We start from the raw sequence: 20,056 nt of genomic DNA on the forward strand, positions 1-20,056 counted from the left end.
AACCACAAATCCAATTTATGTGCTCATAGATCCTTTGCCAACAACTTGAAAGAGACAGTCACTCATTTTGGAGTGAACAATAATCTCTTGATCAAAGAAATGCCATTTATAAAAATATGTGATGAACCACCAAGAGATATAAGCTTGTACAACCTTAATTTTCATAGAACAATCCCAACAAACTGTTTTCCCCAAGAAAATGAAAAACAAAATTGTTTAAGAATAACCTCTACACAAATTAGGTTTATTCTACGATTATTCATTACCAATTCCCAGTTTCCCATCTCATTAAACTAAAAGAATAATGCAGATTCAATCCTCAATTTCAGAGCACATTGAAAAGAACCTTAAAACACTACCCCCAATGAAAATACAAAGCATGCAAACATCAAGACACAAAAGCCCAACACCCATCCTTAAAAATCAAATCCAATTTTGAGCCCAAAAATCCCCAAGAAAAACTGAAATTCTCGTTATCACATATGACAACAAGGGCAGAAAAAAAAAACAATGGGTAAGAAAGAAATGTACCTTTACAACACAAGAAAAAGTGCCAATGAAGAACGCAATGCATAAAAGAAACAAGAGGAGAAAAAAGGTTAGCAGGGAAAGAAAGTGAAAATATAAGAAAATCGTTATGGGGAGTAAGAGAGAATTGGGATGTGACAGAAACAATGGAGGAGAGTTAAATGTGGAAGAAAATTGTGTTGCGGGGAAGAATGGATGGGAACGTGGTGGTGCTACCTTATTTAATATTTTTTTACTAACTATTAATTGATAAAAATAAAACGATTTTGTTTGCTTTTGTTATTTATTTATTATCAGTTGTTTGTTTCTGTTATTTTCTTCAGTTATTTTTTTTAATCACGAAAAATATAAATTATCTTCTTAACTATTACACCAATAAAATGTGCAAAAATAGAATATGTTGCGGTGTTAGGTTCAATTTCGATTGAGTTAGTCAACTCCATATCAAAGAACATGATAGATAAAATGTTGACTTGATAATCATGAAGACAGTTACACATAGAAGTTGGAAGGTCCACAATAAATGATAGATATTAAAATATATTTTAGTATAATAAATGATGGGTGTTTGAAATACTAATGATTATAGGAATTTTAGATAATTGAAAGTAAAGAATAAAAAGTATCCTCTGAGATAGGAAAGGGCGAGATCACATTTTTGAATGCTCTTGGTGATAAGAATGTTATCCTTTGCTAGAACATTTTTACATCCACAATAGAGTTTCGGTAAAACACTTTTTGACATCCAAAATTTTTATTTTTTTAAGGCATAATATTGCATAAAATAGGTGATAATATTGCTTTCAAGCCTTCTGCCACTGATCCACTCTCTCTCACTTAGCCATGATTACCACCGTCACCTTGTATTGTTGCGGGGAAGAATGGAATTGAAGCACCATCCATTCATATCATTATGTTATGCTCGATTCATGTAAAAACCATCTTCTTAAGGTTCACCCATTTCTTCATGAAAACCTTAATCTCCATTTTCCCCATCACATTATTGGATGTAGGATCCGAAAAAATTAAATAAATGAATAAATATTTATTTACCAATAATTGTAGATTAAAGACTTGTGCAAGGTTCACAAGAGGGGAAGCAAACTTAGAGGTTGTTCTTGGTTCTCAAAACTGTGTGTTTAACAAAGTTGGACTTGGTTACAATCCTTCTTTTCAAAAGAAAACCAAGAAGTTCTCTAGTTTCTTTTCAAAAAGTATGCCAAGTGATATGCCATTCATTTCATGTAACTTCTGTATGCAAAAAGGTCATGTTATTAAAAACTGTCATGCTAGAAAATATGATATTCCTAAAGGGATTATGAAATGGATCCCAAAAGGATCTAGAAAGGCATAACCATGATGGACCCAACCTATCAAAGGGTACCAAATAATCCAAATCTGTTTTGCAGGTCATGAAAGGTGATAAGAAAGATTTGTGGTACCTTGATAGTGGTTGTTCGAGACATATAACAGGAGATAATACCAAATTTGCAAAGTTGGAGTTGAAGGAGGAAGGGTTTGTAACCTATGGAGACAACAACAAAGGAAAAATCCTTGGAAATGGTGTCATAGGCAATGGATCCTCTTTCAACATCAAGAATGTGCTACTAGTAGAAGGACTCAAACACAATTTGATAAGTATAAGTCAACTATGTGATAAAGGCTTTAAAGTCATGTTTGAACCAAATAATTGTTTGATATATGATGCACATGGTAGTATTGTTTTGATAGGAAAAATAGTCAATAATATATATGTATTTGACCTGCATCATGCATCATTTAGCATCCACTGTTTGCTTACAAAAGAGGATGATACTTGGTTATGGCATAGAAGACTTTGTCACATACACATGTAGCATTTCAATCGGCTGAATAGAAAACAACTGGTTGAAGGACTACCAAAACTCAAGTTTGAGAAGGATAGAGTGTGTGAAGCATGTCAAAACTAAGGTCTCTTTTAAACCCAAAAATGTTGTTTCAACTGAAAGACCTTTAGAGATGCTTCACATGGATCTATTTGGTCCATTTCGAACCATGAGCCTTCGTGACAATCTTTATGCATTAGTCGTTGTTGATGATTTCTCTAGGTACATATGGACTTTATTCTTAGCTGCCAAAAATGATACTTTTCATACTTTCAAAAGACTTGCCAAGATGCTTGAAAATGAAAAGAGTTCCAAGATAGTGTCTATTCGAAGTGATCATGGTGGGGAATTCCAAAATGAAAAGTTTGAACACTTTTGTGAAAAGCATGGCATTAACCATAATTTTTCTGCACCAAGAACCCCACAACAAAATGGTGTTGTTGAAAGGAAAAACAAGTCACTTGAGGAACTAGCTAGAACTATGTTGAATGAAAACTCACTACCTAAGTACTTTTAGGCTGATGTAGTCAACACTGCTTGCTATGTTTTAAATAAAGTGTTGATTAGGCCAATTTTGAAGAAAACCCCCTATGAGCTTTTTAAAGGGAGGAGGCCTATTTTAAGTCACCTAAAAGTATTTGGATGTAAGTGCTTTATCTTAAATAATGGCAAAGAAAGTCTTGGCAAATTTGATGCAAAAGCAGATGAAGGTGTTTTTCTAGGCTATGCTACACAAAGTCATGCATATAGAGTCTATAATAAGATATTGATGACTATTGAAGAGTTTATGCATGTTGTATTTGATGAAACTAACCCAAAGTTGCAAGATCAATTGTCAAAGAATGCAGATGAGGAAGATCTACTGTAGGAGCAAATTTCTATTGCAGGAAAGCTCACTGCTGCAGAAAATCAGTCGGCTGAAAAGGAAAAACAGACGACTGAAAAAGCTACAGACAGCAACTTGCCCAAGGATTGGATCCAGCCTAGAGGTTTATCAAAGGACAACATCATATGTGATATCAAACAGGGAGTATCTACTAGACGTAGGATTGTATTTTGTGAACATGTTTCTTTTGTATCTCAAATTGAACCTAAGAATGTGAATGATGCTTTGAATGATAGTAATTGGATTGTGGCTATGCAAGATGAACTCAATCAATTCACAAGAAATGATGTGTGGTTTCTAGTGCTAAAACTGATGATATGAATATAATTGGAACTAAATGGGTTTTTAGAAACAAAATGGATGAAGATGGTAATATTGTAAGAAACAAAGCTAAACTAGTTGTTAAAGGTTATAATCAAGAAGAAGGCATTGATTTTGATGAAACTTATGCACCTGTAGCTAGGCTAGAAGCTGTGAGATTACTCTTAGCATATGCTTGCATATGTAACTTTAAATTGCATCAAATGGATGTGAAAAGTGCATTCTTGAATGGTTTCCTAAATGAAGAAGTGTATGTATCACAACCTCCTGGATTTGAGGATCATCTTTATCCTAACCATGTTTTCAAATTGAAAAAGGCCTTATATGGTTTGAAACAAGCACCAAGACAATGGTATGAAAGGCTAAGCAATTTTCTCTTATCAAAAGGTTATGCTATAGGTGTAGTGGATAAAACACTCTTCATTAGAAAACATGAAAATGATGTTATACTTGTTCAAGTGTATGTTGATGATATCATCTTTGGTTCAAATAACAACACATTGTGTGAAAAGTTTGTTGCAGCTATGCAAGGAGAATTTGAGATGTCCATGATGGGTGAGCTTACCTACTTTCTAGGGCTGCAAGTCAAGCAACTCAAGCATGGAACATTTTTAAATCAATCAAAATATTGTTTAACTTGTTGAAAAAGTTCAAAATGGAGGATTACAAGGAAGCTGCCACTCCAATTGCAACAAATTGTCTTATGGATGCAGATGAGGATGACCAATCAGTGGACTCAACCAAATATAGAGGGTCGATTGGGTCTTTGCTCTATCTTACAGCAAGTAGGCCAGATATTCAGTTTGGAGTATGCTTATGTGCTAGGTTTCAAGCAAATCCAAAGGAATCACACTTTAAGGCTGTAAAAAGGATTCTAAAGTACCTCAAAGGAACAACCAATGTTGGTTTATGGTATCCATGTGAGTCTAACATAATTCTTAGTGGCTTTTCAGATTCGGACTATGCAGGGTGCAAATTGGATAGGAAAAGCATAAGTGGTACTTGCCATTTGCTTGGATCAAGTCTAATCTCATGGAATAGCAAAAAGCAAGCATGTGTGGCACTTTCCACAGCTGAAGTTGAATATATTGCTGCTGGACATGGTTGTGCACAAATCATATGGTTGAAGCATCAACTTTTGGACTATGGTGTAAGGCTAAGCAAGGTACCTTTGTAATCTGATAATACTAGTGTTATAAACTTAACTAAGAATCCAATACAACATTCTAAAGCAAAGCATATAGAGATTAGGCATCATTTCATTTGTGATCATGTTCAAAAGGGAGATTGTGAAATCAAATTTGTTAAAACTGAAAATCAATTGGCGGATTTGTTTATAAAACCATTGGCTAGATATAGGTTTAACAAGCTAAGAATTGAACTAGGCATATTAGACATAGAGAATGTGGTCTGATGTGTTTGCAGCATGTAAATCTTGTGTACTCATGCACTAGTTTCATAAAAATCTGTTGTTCTATACAAAAATTGAAAACTGTCACATTCAACCTGTTGATTTTGCATTTCAACGTGTTGATTTCACTTAAATTTGCCTTTGTTTGCAAAAACATGATCTGTCAACCTGTTGTTTCTGTATTTCAACATGTTTATTTCACTTAAACTGCCACCGAATGATGAAATGTTGATCTGGTATGATTTTCAATCTGTTGTTTGCACAATTTAGTATGTTGATTTCATTAAAATTGAATCTGGAAAAATAAAGTTCAATTTTACGATTTTCAATCGGTTGATTTTCAAAATCAGTTAGTTGATTTCACTTAACCAGATTATATTTTTAATCTCTGATGCTCTAATGCTGTTTTAATCGACTGATTCTATTTTTCAATGTGTTGATTTTACTTAAATTGTGCATTTACTCACGAATTGAATTGTTAAGCTGACTCAGTCAAAGAAAGCATCTTTTTTTCAAGTATTATCTGCTCTTAACTGCCCATTTCATCAGTCATGTGTTACTTTTACTGATTTATTTGACCAAAAAGCATTCTAGTGTACAATTCCAATGTGCATGTAGCTCACATGATCTGAACTGATTGATTCACTCATAAAAACACATTGAAAACATCATGAATGCATGAGATACTGCTTTGGACTGCATTAAACTGATTTGGGTAACCTAAAATGAATTAATTAGAAAAATCTGCATCATTTAATCAATTGTTTTTGAAAATCGACTGGTTCAATTATAAATATTGCACTTGTATTGCTGCATTTGCATCATACATCTCTTAGAAACAGCCATACCAACACTCATCCCAAAGAGCTATCCAATCTGATGATGAGCACTTCACTCCTCCTACCCCAAGGTCTCTAAATCACGAAAGCCATGGAAGAATTGAAGCATGGTTTGAGGATCATGAGGACAACATTCAAGTGTTCCTCATTGAGATGAATAGGAAGCAGATCAACATTCCTAAGGTGCTGAGGTTTTCATGGCTAAGGGCTAAAGATTTTGAGAGCCTATTCCAACAACTCAAGCATCAAAAGTTGAAGTTTTTCCTTGAACTTTCAGGGAAAATCTATCCAGACTTGGTGAAAGTGTTTTTCACCAACTTGGAGTTCAAAAATGATGTCCTGTTGTCTAGCATCAAGGGTGTTCCAATGGAGATCAACAAGAGAGCTTGGAAAGATGTGGTTGGACTCAAATCAAGAGGTGTGCAAGTGAGAAAAGGTGAAACTAGGGTTGTTCCAAAATTCAACAAGATGCAATACTATGGCTAATGCTTGAGGAATCCTGCTGCTGATATCAAACACTTCCATGTTGGTGGTCTCAAGGTGGATCAAAGGCTTCTTGCTATGATAGTCACAAAAATTATAGTTCCACGTGGTAGCAACCATTCAACATTGAATGAGGGAGATTTGATACTCATGTACTACATTCAAAACAACATCCAATTGGATTGGATCTATGTGTTCCGTGATCACATGCTCAAGGCTAAGAGGCTTACGGATTTTAGGCTGCCATATGTGGTTTTGGTGTCTAAATTCATTGAATACTTTGGAATTGATGTAGAGGATGAGCTAGAAGACTCAACTGGACTGTTGAACCATACCTCCAACCAAAATCTACACAAAATGGGCTTTCTCAAGGTGGGAAATGGATGGACAACTGCTGGAGCTGTTGTTGGTGGTGCACATGACCATGAAGTTGGTTCAAGTGGTGCAAATCAAGAGGAAGAACCAACTGCTGGACCTATGGACTTGATTCCCTATAACCCTCTAGAGGATAGAGGCTTTGTGTACTCACATTTTGAGAGGATGGTGTTGAACCAACTGCATGAGCTCAATGTGTCCCAACATCCACATCACAACTTTTGCAATGAGAGATTCAATGCATTGGATGGTCAAATTCATGACATCCATGATATGCTCCACTCATTCCATACCAGAAATGATCCTCAGGATGACTGAGTGTGGTGGTTGTTTAGGATCTTGCATTGCATCCTTGTGTTTGTGATTTTTCAGGTTGAGTTTTGTCTGTTTCAGTTGGTTGTTTTTCATTTCAGTCGGCTGATTGTATCAGCTTTATGCATTTGTTTTCTGTTTTCAGTTTCTGTTGGCTATATTCCCTTCCAGTATTAATGAAATGTTATGCAATACTTGTTATCTTTATGAATTTGTTCTATTTGATGAATCCAAAGGGGGAGAAAAATTGGAAAATTGGAAACAACTTTTAATAATCACATTGAACTAAACATTAAAATTGGAATCAATAATCAAATCTGAATTTCAACCCATATTATTGATAGGGGAGCATGATCACATTTGTATACTTGCTAGCTTGTGTGTATTTCTACTGTAAATGTCTTTCAGGTTCACAAGCTTCAAGCTAAGGTGTCACATCATCAATTTAATAGTATCCAACAAATGGAAGCCTTTGCAATGAAAGATAGAAGAAGATAGATGAAAGGAAATAGAGGTTGGCTTCATCAAATCAGGGGGAGATTGTTGACATGAGAAGCCAAGGTGGTTTGCTTCTTGAAGATTTGATGAAGATTGAATGAAGCTCTTTTGAACTATCTTGAAGCCATTACCATTGGAATGAAGCCTACATTGATGAAGGAAAGGAGATTTGATGATAACCATGTTGATCAAGGCTAGAACGTGTGCTTTCCATATAGTTACATCATTTAAAAAGTGTATTTTAAGTTTGCAATTCATGTTGTAGACCTTATAGCATTAATTAGATGTTTTTGGTCTTAGGTGTGTCTTTTAATCTGTTGAATGGTTTTTCAACAAGTTAAAATGTCTCTTTTAGTCTGTTGAATGGTTTTTTAACAGGTTAAAAGGTTGGCTGCAATAGTCTTAAACTGCAACAAATTCAATCAGTTGATTTAGTTTTTAATCAACTGATTTCACTTAAGTCAAGTGAAATCAACCGATTGATTTGAAAATCAACTTGTTGAATTTCGTAACAGTTTGACTATAAAAGCTGTGATTTTCGAAAGATAGGTAAGTTGATCATTTTAGAGCACGATTTTATTCTGGAAACTTATGGAAACTCTCTCCTTCGTGATCATACGTGTTGCAGCAATTGAAGATTGATCTTTGATCAATTCTTGGAGCTTTTGGCTTGGTTTGAAGTTTGGAGAAAGTGGTTTGTAGTAGGATGGGTTGTGCTACCACTGAGGTTTGATCTTTCTCAAGCTTTGTGTGTGTGCCTTGTGGTTTTCCAGGTCTGCAAGAGGATTCTTGCTGTGCTGGTGTGATTCTTGTGTGATTCAAGAGTTTTTTGTAGTGTTTTTGCATATTTTGGAAGTGTAAAGGTGGATACTTTGTAAATCTTTTGAAATAGTGCAAAGTTAAGCTTAGGTTGCCTTGACAAACTGGATGTAGCTCAGGTTTGAGTGAACCAGTATAAAATTTCGTGGTCTCCTCTCTTCTCTAACCTTTCTCTCTTGCATTTTCATTTTAAAGTTTAAAGAACTTGTGCTCTAATAATCTTTTTCATGTTCTTGCATGTTTTCATAGCATTTGCAACATCGAGCATGTTTACATAATCATTTAGAACCTATCTTGATCATTCTTGAGCATTGTTCTTGGTTTAAAATTCATATTCGCATTTCTGTATTTTTCCCAGTATTTCAATTGACTATTTTCCTGTTTCAATCGGTTGATTATACCAGAACAGAATCTGTTTAGTAAAATCAATCGATTAACTCTATTTTTGATCGATTGAAAGTGTACAGTTCAATACTATTTGCATCCTAACTTGGTGATCTATTTGATTCAATTAAAGGTGGTTTTTAGCTTGCAAAGATAGCCTAAATTTTTAACTAGCCAATTCAACCCCCCTCCCTTCTTGGTTTTTCAACCATTTCAAAACTAACAGTATGCTCCCATGATTGATTTGTTTACCCTTTTTAAAAGTATGAAGTATGATGCCAATGTTTTATGCAATGTGGTTGTGTTTTCTTTAGTTTTTGTTGTTTGGGATTTTGAGTTTTGCATGTTGAAATTAGTGAAAATCTGTCAGTTTAGCATAAGTGAGAAATTTTAGCTTAAGCCAGATCAGTTTAGCTTAAGCGAGAATTTCTAGCTTAAGTAAGAGTAGTCTCGCTTAAGCGAGAATAACATAATTTCAATCTACTCTGTGTTAGAATTTTAGCTTAAGCAAGACCAATCTAGCTTAAGCGGAAATTTCTAACTTAAGCGAGATCAGTCTAGCTTCGCTTAAGCGAGATCAGTCTAGCTTAAGTGAGAATATCTGCAAAACTTTAATTCCTTACTTTAACTTGTGGATTGATTCAATTACTCTTAAAGCATGAATTTGTGATTATGTATGTTTCATATGATATTGACTTGCTTGGTATGAAATGAAATACGAATGGGTTGGTTGGTTGGACATTAACATGAGATTATAATGTCTGGGATGGCATGTGGAATGTTGTTGGTAAAAGAGTTTTATGGGAAACTCGTGGTGATGGTGTGGTTAGTGTATACCTTGATATAGGAGATGTCTAGAGAAAGGAAGGTATCTTGAACTCTAATAATCATTCATACTCATATAAAGTAGAAAGATTTATGTGGTGAAAGTGGCAGGAGGTCCCAGTCTTTGGCAGGATAATGGCCTTAGACAATCAGGGGATTAACCCTGGGGTGTGGTTGGGTGATAACCCCTTACATTTAGACTCTGTAGAGTTTAGAAACCAGCACAGGTGTATACTTTCTTTAGAATTCTATATCAAGAGTATAATCCGGATAATTGAGTCAGAAGGTCTTGCATTTGTTTGCTATCACATGAATTGGGTGCCTACTATTTTATATGATTATGACTAGAGATGGCAAATAAATCCGCCCTCGTGGGTATTGTCCGAACTCGTTCCCGTTTAAACGGGGAATCCCCGCATTGACTGGGTATGGGTATGGGTATGGGTATGGGTATGGGTATGGGGAATCCCTGACTTTTTCGATTGAGTATGGGGATGGGTATAGGGATGCACATATCCCTGCCATAATACTCGTCTCCGCCATATCTCCATTCTCGTTTAAATTATTAAAATCTTGACAATTAATTAAGTAACCCTATATATATATATATATATATATATATATATATATATATATATATATATACTTTCTATTTTTTATTTCTTCTAATTATTTGGTTTGTATGAAACTCATTTGTATCCAATATATTTTTCATCTTATCATAAATCTTTATGTAGTTATGTTAAAATGATGTATGTAATTAAAATTTTTTATGTCTCACATTTGAATATTTCTATTATTTTTTAATATTTTTATTTATTGTATATTTTCCTTTCACATGAGAATTTTTAATACTCTCAATTTAAGTGTTTAATAGCATAAATCTTTCATTTACAAGGTAATATAAAAAAATCTTTACTTATTATTAATCATTTTTGTTTCATTTAAACAACTTTTTTGTTTCGCTAAAAAAAAAATTTGTTATTTCTCGACCATTGAGTATATATGTTGATATTTGAAAAACAAATTTAGATCTCTAAGGTATTTTTCATCTTATCATACCCTTAATTATACATTTAATTTCCTTTGTGCGATTTCTTTCAGTAGTCTCTCAAATTGTTTCTAAGACACACATTTGTTAATTTCTTAATACTTTTATTTGTTGTTTATTTTCTTCATGTAGAATACTATTTTTATATATTTTATCTAATTATTTTTTTATTTTCTAACTCATTATCAATTATACTGTAATATTTTCACTATAATTGTATAAATAACTTTTATTTACTACAATATAAAAATTTAATGTAATTGTTATGAATATTTTTTATCACCATCCAACATATATTGGGGTTCAAAAGATCCAAAATCTATGTCAGTTTTATTATTATGCTTATTATTTGTTCTTTGCGTCATTTTGATCAAGTGATGTATTATAACTTTTGTTAATGTATAAAAAAGACATTGATTAGAATTTAAGAAATTGAAGTAAACAAACATTTAAAATATATTTTAATTTAAATATTTATTTTTCTTTTATATTTTTTTAAAAATATTTTTTTAAAAATATTTTTAAAATTTTATCAACTAGGTTTCTTTAATGTTTGCAAATTTAATAAATATTTTGGTTCTAATGAAATTTTATTTGGTATTCTAATCTAAAATGTAAAAAATTATAATTTATTTCAAAGTATTTGATATTGAAGAAACAATCATCCTCTTAAATATTTGATAATATTATGTTTCTTTTACCGTAATTTTTTATTAATTTATAAAAAATTAATTAAAATTAATATTGAAGTAGTAAGAAAACGAGTATGGGTATGGGTACTAGATTATACCCGTTACTCGGTAGGGATGGGAAAAAAGAGTTTGATACCCATTGGGTTTGGATATGGGGATGAGGATGAATTTTTTTTATGGGATGGGTATGGGATTGCAAAACCCATCGCCGTCCCGCCCTCTTGTCATTCCTAATTATGACCTGATTTAACATTTACTTGCTTAATAACATGTTGAAAATTGTTTTACTCTAACTTACAACTTACCCTTTCTCTTTGTGTCTGTTCTTTTCTTTGACTTTTTTCTTTTTGCGATGATCACCAAATCTTTAGTATGAGCAGATGTGGAGACTCTTGGTGATCGTGATGTTGGTGGGGAGGCTGCGTTGTAGTTAGGCTTCCTGGATCCTTCATTGCTCGTTGTTTAGCCTTTCTTCTTGTGTACTGTTATTTTGTAATTTCTTACTGTGAGCAAATTTCCAGTTTAATCTTGTCTGTGTTAAATTCTATTCACGACATTGTGTTGTGCCTTTGGGTTTCATTCAAGTATAATTTGGAATAATGGTAAAAGGTTAATTTTCATATATTTTATGTCGGTCCTCTATTTTTTATTATAAACATGCAGACGTTCTATTTATTAGAATTATTCTACTAAATTAAAACTTTTCACGTGGCCTTTCTTGATTTTACAATCCAATATCAATATATATATATATATATATATATATATATATATATATATATATATATATATATATATATATTAAAACTTTCTTTACCATTAGATTGAATTGTTTAACTTTAGAATTCCATGTTTGAAAATCTATAAAACGAATTTCTCGTAGTAGTTCATTGAATTTTGAGCGTTCCCAGTATAAATTTTACTCATATATAAAATTAAACTCTTACTTTAACGAATTAATTAAATGTTTAACTCATTATACATTTCTTATTTCTAAAAATTCATAACACTCAAATAGAAATATAATATAATATTAAAGTACTATTCTTTACATAAACTCCATAACAACAATTTCAGTTAAAATTTCTTTCATTATTTCTCACACGGATAGTTATATTATTATGTTATACAAATTACTTTGTGTTAGTTCATAGATACGGAAAAGCACAACAATTCAATGTGATTTCAAATATTATTTATAAATAAAATGGTTAAGTATGAGTTTTTATCTCCAAATTATTATAAAAAAATATATTATGTTTTTAACTAAATTATAAAGCATCTTATCCTGTATTTGATAAAAGTTATATAAAACATCAATTTTAACAAAATAACATGTCAAAACTATATTATAATTCATTGCTTATGACGTAGGACGTTAGAAAGAATGTTTTACGTTACTTTCATAAAATACAAGAATAGATTTCTTTATAATTTAGCAACGAAATATAATATTTTATAATAATTTGAAGACGAAAAATATTTAAAAAAATAAACTTAAAAATAATTAGAACATATTTGATTTATTATATCTTTGAACTAGTATTATATTATATTATCATAAAAATTTCTTTTGATTGCTTTCAATTTCACAGTTATCTGTTCACTCTAACATTGTAATAAATATGTATTCTGTGTATCTCAGAAGTCTATTATCTGAAGATAAAGAATAACATACAACATAAATAATAACACGTATATATACTATGTTGAATGCAACAAGAAGATTTATACTATAAGAAAAAGAAAAAATAAAGCCCTTTTCTACCTATGATGTCATAATGATTAATTTGCATATAGTTTTATGTCGTATCTGAGTTCAAGAGAAGTTCCTCTCACGCATTAGAGATTCTATCTTTCCAACATCTTCCGGAGTGTCAACACCATGGGCCTCATGATTAACCTTTATCACCTATAGCAGAAAATGAAAACAAACATTTCAATGAAGTGAACAACAATGATATAATCTTGATGAGTATACAAATATTTCAGAAGCATTTGCTAGATAGATAAGATATCCTATATAAATAGCTTAGGTACCTTCATCTTGTAGCCATTCTCAAGGACTTTAAGCTGCTCCAAATCCTCCTCTAGTTGCAAAGGAGTAGGTTGAAGATCAGGGTATATCTTTAGAAACTTCACATCATAGCTCTAGTAGATTCATCGACAGAAAAAACGTTAATTCACAATGAAGCCAATAACGATAACAACAATCTAAAGACAAATGGACAACAAGCAATGATTCTTATTACAGAAAATGAGAAAAAGTTTAACGATAGTAGTACCTGAATCCCAAGATGAAGCAAATACGGGAACTGTTGATTAACCTTCCCTGACCTGCAGTATATGTGCAGGCATTTATCCAGTTATACAAAAACTCGTATAACAATTTCACATGTTTTGTGAAAGAAGTAACAATTAAGATGGGAAATCTGAACTTAAATTGTTAGTAACTTACTTGTTGAATGGGATTAATCCTCGTGAAAAATAGATGGCATAACCACGATTATCTATCACACATTTCACTCTATTTGGATCATGAGCATCTTCAGGCTTTAAAGATGTGACTGCAGTGCTGAACACTGCATCTGGAGCTGCCTTTAAAGGTCAGGGTTCAGGATAGATAGTGCAAGGGAATAATATAAAATTACAAACATCAGATATATAGAAATGTCCTTTTAGCAAGAGTTACAGTACTTAAATGGGAAGATTTTCAAGATAATGTGATGCTAAAATAGTATTTTGGACCTATTGATTTACAATTATGTTCAGAATAAAAAGCACAAAAAGGATCCTAGCTAAAGCAGGCTTTCATTTATTTTTTTGGCAATGTAACATTATTTACATTTTCCACGGTATGAAAATAACAAATTTATGAAGTAAAAAAATCTTACCTGCAAAGCTTTCACAACACCGTCTATTATCTCAGGTTCAATAAGTGGTTCATCACCCTGAATGTTGACAACAATATCATAATTTTTCCCAAGCTTCTGTAGGGCTTCATTGCAGCGCTCAGTACCTATCAAGCAAAATAAAGTATGAAACATTGTGAAATAAAAATATTTGAGTGGCTCCAATACTAAAGAAACTGATTAGCTTACCATTTTTGCAAGATTCTGATGTCATGATAACATCAGCTCCAAATTGTCGACAGCAGTCAGCAATCTTTTCATCATCAGTTGCCACAACTAGAACCAGAGAAAATTATCAAGAAGTAGCAAGATATGCACATTCATGTATGCATCTACCAAATTGTAAAACTGTCTACTACACTTTCTTGAACATGAAGCACAAGACAAAGTGCATAGGTAGTGCACAAAAATCTACCTATATTACAATCCAGACTAAATCATGGTATTATTTGGTCAGTTTTCCTAGAAATTCATAAAGGAGAGCAACGCAATACTGGTAGATCCTCGAAACATTTAAGATTTGTTACCTTCAAAAGACCAGAGCAAGAGGTTTTACACGCATGAACAAATCCAGAAACAGTAAAAACTGAAACAAATATAATATCATTTACATGTCCATTCCTAGGATGTGTTTGAACATAAGATGTTGTGTCTGAGAAACGTCCTATCAAAAGCAACACATATTGGAACAACATGAAAACATAATTTAATCATCACTCAGCATCGCCATTGGTGAGAAACCTCCACTGATCAGGAAAGGAGAACAAAAAACTTAATTACTTCACCACTTATACTACTTGATGTGAGACTGAAACACCCCATAATACCCTGCCCATCACTTAAGCTTCACTTAGAGGCATATACTTTAACATACAAATTTTAAAGATTAACTTGACTCGAAGTTATATATTAAGCTATACGATTAATGCCAGATTAGATGAAGATCATGGGGATAGACCTACCGACATGATCCAATGTAGCCGCCAGCTTTGCCCTTTCCCATGTTCTCTGTAAAAACGAAATTAGGTAAAATACATCATAATCTGACCTATGAAGAGAAATATATGCTGGAAATAGTTCCTATAATGCCAAGAAGTTAACTGAAATTTTCTAATAAACTATAAGCCCGTTTCTCCACAAGTTTCTCAGTATATTTTACTCAAGGTAAACTTCACCTTCAATTCTCCTATAAAAGCTATCACCAAGTATGTTAGGACAAGTGGAGAATTAAACCCAAAAAATCTAGTCGATTAAGTGAAAGAACATCAAAGCTTAAGTACAACATCATGTAAGTAGCTTATATTACTCAATGTGGGACTCCTAATATTTTCACCTCTTTAAGAGCCGATGTTCCTAGTGGCTTTCACTATCCACATGGACCCAGTAGTAACCATTTTCTCTTTTACAGCTTTTTACTCATCCTTGACAAGAGGAGAGTCCAACTAACAAGATTAGAAACTTAAGACTTAAGAAGCTAGTCAAGTAATTTATCTTAATCCATGCGAGACTGATATTATCGAATCACGCCCTTTCTTTGATGATCCAGAGTCTATACTATGTTAAGTTTAGGAAATTGTTAATATCAAACAAAATTGACCCTTAAACATTTTCAGATTGTACAAGTTATATGCATTGTCAATTTATAATATTTTTTAATTAAAATTCATCACAAACAATGTTGAAAAACAAAAATCAAGAAGAGAGTGCAGAGGGTGAAACCTGGATCATGGGCTTGCCCAGGATTTCTACCAGAGGCTTTCCCGGAAACCGAGAAGAGGCATATCGGGCGGGTATAATACCCAGGGCCCGGCTCCGAAACTTGTCAAATCGGGTCATGTAAGCGCGTGCACCCACCGCAGCTGCAATCGCCACTCCCGCCACAATTCCATGGACAATCCACGTCTTTGCGCTGGTCGAGGATCCAAACGACGCCGTAGAAGAAGAAGAAGACGATGAACACGGTGAGGGAAAATTTGCCATGACCCAAACAAAGAGAAGAATTTGAAAAGTGAGTGAGTTTGCTCAATCTTGGCAATGAACTTCAGATCTAACGATGTATCTATCTGTCATACTTTGAAAAATCATGTTCCCGTCCCTGTTCTCTGATTTGAAGTTTTATATATTCTCTTTGACTTTTGCATTTTTTTATATTCTCTTTCACTTTTGCAATTTTACTAATGAATAATTAACTATATTTTTTTAAATTTCATTCACTATATTGAAATTTAATAACCCGATCTATTTTCAATTATCCAAATTTGAACAATTTTAGTTTGTTGAATTACTAAAAATATATTAACCTGCTTTAAGCTATGTTAAATTTTATTAGTAAACAGTTATTAATATTAAAATAAAACCATTATTATTAATATTTTATATAAATATATAAAATATTAATAGCGTATTTATAATTTTGATCAAAATTACGTATAATTATCTCTCCTGAAACTATATTCAGTCACAACATTTTCATTTTAAATTAAAATTAAAGTTCACACCTTAGTTATATTATTGGGTTAAATATATTTTTTTATTAACTTTAGGTTTAATTATGCCTTTGGTCCCATTTTGGAGTCAAAATCTCAAAATGGTACCCAAATTCTTAAAAGTCTCAAAATGGTCCCATTTTTTGTTGAAACGTCTCACATTTGCTCTTTCCGTTAAGTCAAGGTTGACGTCGTTAGAGGGAGTGCCACGTGTCAGTTCCTCGATTTTTTAAATTTTTTATTAATTTTTTTTGAATTTTTTTATTTTGAATTTTTTTTTGAATTTATTTAAAAAAATCAAAAAAATTACCATGTGTCAAGCTGTCATCTGCCACGTGACAGTGACAGAGTGACGTGACAGTGACACGTGTCAATATTACACCACGTGTCATTTCCTTAGTCTCAATTTGGTCCCTTTATTTTAATTTGTCTCAATTTAGTCCCATTTTTTGTAAAAATGAGCAATTTTGTCCCTCTCCAAATTAAAATCAAATTTTTCAAACTTTAATTTTAGAAAAAAAAAGAGATGGAAAAAAAGAAAAAAAAGAGAAAAAGAAAGAAGAGCCCATTTTGTTATTAATTATCACACTCCTTTTCATGAGCCCAACAACTCAAATATTTTATACCCTTTGTTCCTGATAGAGAAATGAATGATATGATTCTAATCATTAGAAGCAATATCTCCTCAAATGATAAGAATCAATATTACTAATTGATATTGATTTTGTGCTCTGATTTGTCAATGGTTTCAATAAATATTACCGATCTTGATTGATTTTGTGCTCTGATTTGGTGCGATTTGATTTTCATAATGTATTGCTATCATGACCAAATTCTTCTATATCTTGTTCATTACAATTAAGGCTAAAATTGCAATGATATTGCAATTTGTGAATATAAATAGGCAGTCTGTCACATGACCGAAGAAAAGAAGAAAATATTCTAGATACTTCTCTAATTCTTTCCCATCACAACTCTCACACACACCTCCTTTTTTTATCTCTCTTTCAAAAAAAAAACAACATATTGAAGGAGGTAGAAAAAAAGAGAAGAAAACATTCTCTACACTCTCTCTTTCTCTCATTACCACCCACAAAGACACCTCTCATTTTTATCTCTATTGGAAAAACAAAAATAAAAATATTAGAAAAGGAAGCAAGAAAAAATAAAAGAGAAAAGGTGAGGAGATATTGAAAAATTTTGAAGGTACGTCACTCTCAATTCTTTCATCTTTTGATTTAGTTTTTCCAATTTTCATTTTTTAATCATAAAAAATATTTTTCCCCTTTCTTTAGTGTCTGCCCGGCCGCTTGCGTCGCATGACATCCAATTTAACTTTTGTTTTTTTTTTTCTAAAAAATATATATATATATGATCTAAAAAAATAGTTTTCTTTGTTTACCTTTTTATATCTATCTTGTTGCTCATGACATCCACATCCACTTTAAATAACTTTAAAAAAAATATTAAAAATTTATAAATGATTAAAAAAATGAAAAAAATAAAAGATAAAAAAAAGAATTTATTTCAAGTGTTTGTCCGGCCACTCGCGTCGCGTGACACCAATTTTAAAATAATTCAAAATACGAAAAATTTAAATAAAAAGGTTTTCAAAAATATCAAAAAATTCAAACCATTTTTCAAATAGTTTTTCAAATAGTTTATTTTTTTGTAAAATAACTATGTAACCCTGATTCTCCATTGTAAGTGGAGATACTTAGGAGCGAGCTAACAAACCAAAAAATATTTTTGTTTCTTTTGTAAATTCATTTATTATTATTTTTGGGAAAAATAAATATTTTGAAAAACCACATAACTTTTGCACATTTAATTAAAGATATCATCTTAGGACGGACATTGTGGGGTGCTAATACATTTCTCATGCATAACCGACTCCCGGACCCAAAATCTGGTTTTTCACATTCCTTGTTTTATCTTTTTTGGTATTTCCTTAGTTTTCCAAAATAAACTACGGTGGCGACTCTAATTTTTTTTCTTCAAATTTTAAGTTTTGGTTCGTCATCCCATCACAATTTTGGTTGCAACAGAATGTTATTAATAAATCGTGGAACTTTGTATTTAATTTGGAGTAATTCTGATTGTTTGACTTAAAACCACGATCATACCATATATATCATATACTTTTGCCTCAAGACAATATCCATCCATCAAAATCAAGGCTATCACATTTTAATATTAGTAGATGTTGAATAAGGTTATAAATGAAATTTTTGTAGTAATTGCAAAGTGTTATTCAATACACAAATTGAGCAACTTCCATTACCAACTCTACTTCTAAATTTTTACATGATAGAACCATAATCAATCACAGTCTTATACTGAAAGTTGAGATAAGCAATTAAAGTTGAGATGACCGAGTTCATCTAAGGCGCCAAATTAAGGTTTTGGTCCGAAAGGGCGTGGGTTTAAATCCCACTCTCAACAGTGTAAGTTTTGTTCTTTATATCCATGGATGCCCGCAAATATGAAAAAAAATTAATGGCTTGTTTAAGATTGTGGATTTATTCTAATTTAATTATTATATATATATATATATATATATAAATGAAAACGGCATGGTTAGTATTTTTTAAAGAATCTTAACAGAAAATTTTAGAAACTAAAAATGGAAGGAGATAAAATGTTAAGTTTTTAGAAGATATAAGGACGACCGTTAGGGTTAATGATAAAAGATTAAAGGTTAGGGTTTTAAGAAAGGTGTGAAAACGTAAATAAAGAGGGAAGAGCAATAGAAAAGTGAAGTGAGACCGAAGACGCTTTAGAGGAGACGCTTGAGAAGAACTATCCAGGTAAGGGAAGTTGACTTGTTTTTCTTCTCTTTATACTTTGTTGATTGATGATTGAGGCTTGGAATGGTAAACATAGGTTTATAGAATGATGGTAAATGTGGTTTGTTTTATGTCTTTTAACGGATCGTAACAGAAAATTTTAGAAACTAAAAATGGAAGGAGATAAAATGTTAGGTTTTTAGAAGATACAAGGACGACCGTTAGGGTTAATGATAAAAGATTAAAGGTTAGGGTTTTAAGAAAGGTGTGAAAACATAAATCAAGAGGGAAGAGCAATAGAAAAGTGAAGTGAGACCGAAGACGCTTCAGAGGAGACTTGTTTATTTTACTATTATACCTTGAGAAGAACTATCCAGGTAGGGGAAGTTGACTTGTTTTTCTTCTCTTTATACTTTGTTGATTGATGATTGAGGCTTGGAAGGGTAAGCATAGGTTTATAGAATGATGGTAAATGTGGTTTGTTTTATGTCTTTTATTTTACGCATTTACCATGGATGCTTGAGTGCTATGTTTTTTATTTATTCGAGACACCCTTGAGAAAATTATGCATGTTGGATTG

The 20,056-nt window shown here is 32.2% G+C and overlaps 2 protein-coding genes across 2 annotated transcripts in view; both read right to left on the reverse strand.

The window, feature by feature from the left end:
• LOC114170095 (E3 ubiquitin-protein ligase RMA3) overlaps nucleotides 1-715 on the reverse strand; it is a 2,209-nt gene extending 1,494 nt beyond the window's left edge. The window contains 1 exon segment of the mRNA XM_028055580.2: nucleotides 532-715. Within this exon segment, the coding sequence (XP_027911381.2) occupies nucleotides 532-574 (43 nt within the window). The 5' untranslated portion in view covers nucleotides 575-715.
• A 12,161-nt stretch (nucleotides 716-12,876) lies between these two features.
• CKS (Nucleotide-diphospho-sugar transferases superfamily protein) lies at nucleotides 12,877-16,307 on the reverse strand. The gene is made up of 8 exons (XM_028053517.2): nucleotides 15,921-16,307; nucleotides 15,164-15,209; nucleotides 14,391-14,477; nucleotides 14,184-14,308; nucleotides 13,748-13,887; nucleotides 13,575-13,626; nucleotides 13,330-13,440; nucleotides 12,877-13,201 (listed from the first exon to the last, which is right to left on the reverse strand). The coding sequence occupies exons 1-8, from the start codon at nucleotides 16,179-16,181 to the stop codon at nucleotides 13,109-13,111; spliced, it is 915 nt and encodes a 304-aa protein (XP_027909318.2). The 5' UTR covers nucleotides 16,182-16,307; the 3' UTR covers nucleotides 12,877-13,108.
• Nucleotides 16,308-20,056: the final 3,749 nt, after the last annotated feature.

This window comes from Vigna unguiculata, chromosome 11 (assembly GCF_037176805.1).
Source record: "Vigna unguiculata cultivar grain cowpea cultivar isolate G323 ecotype 2 chromosome 11, ASM3717680v1, whole genome shotgun sequence".
NCBI lineage: Eukaryota > Viridiplantae > Streptophyta > Magnoliopsida > Fabales > Fabaceae > Vigna > Vigna unguiculata.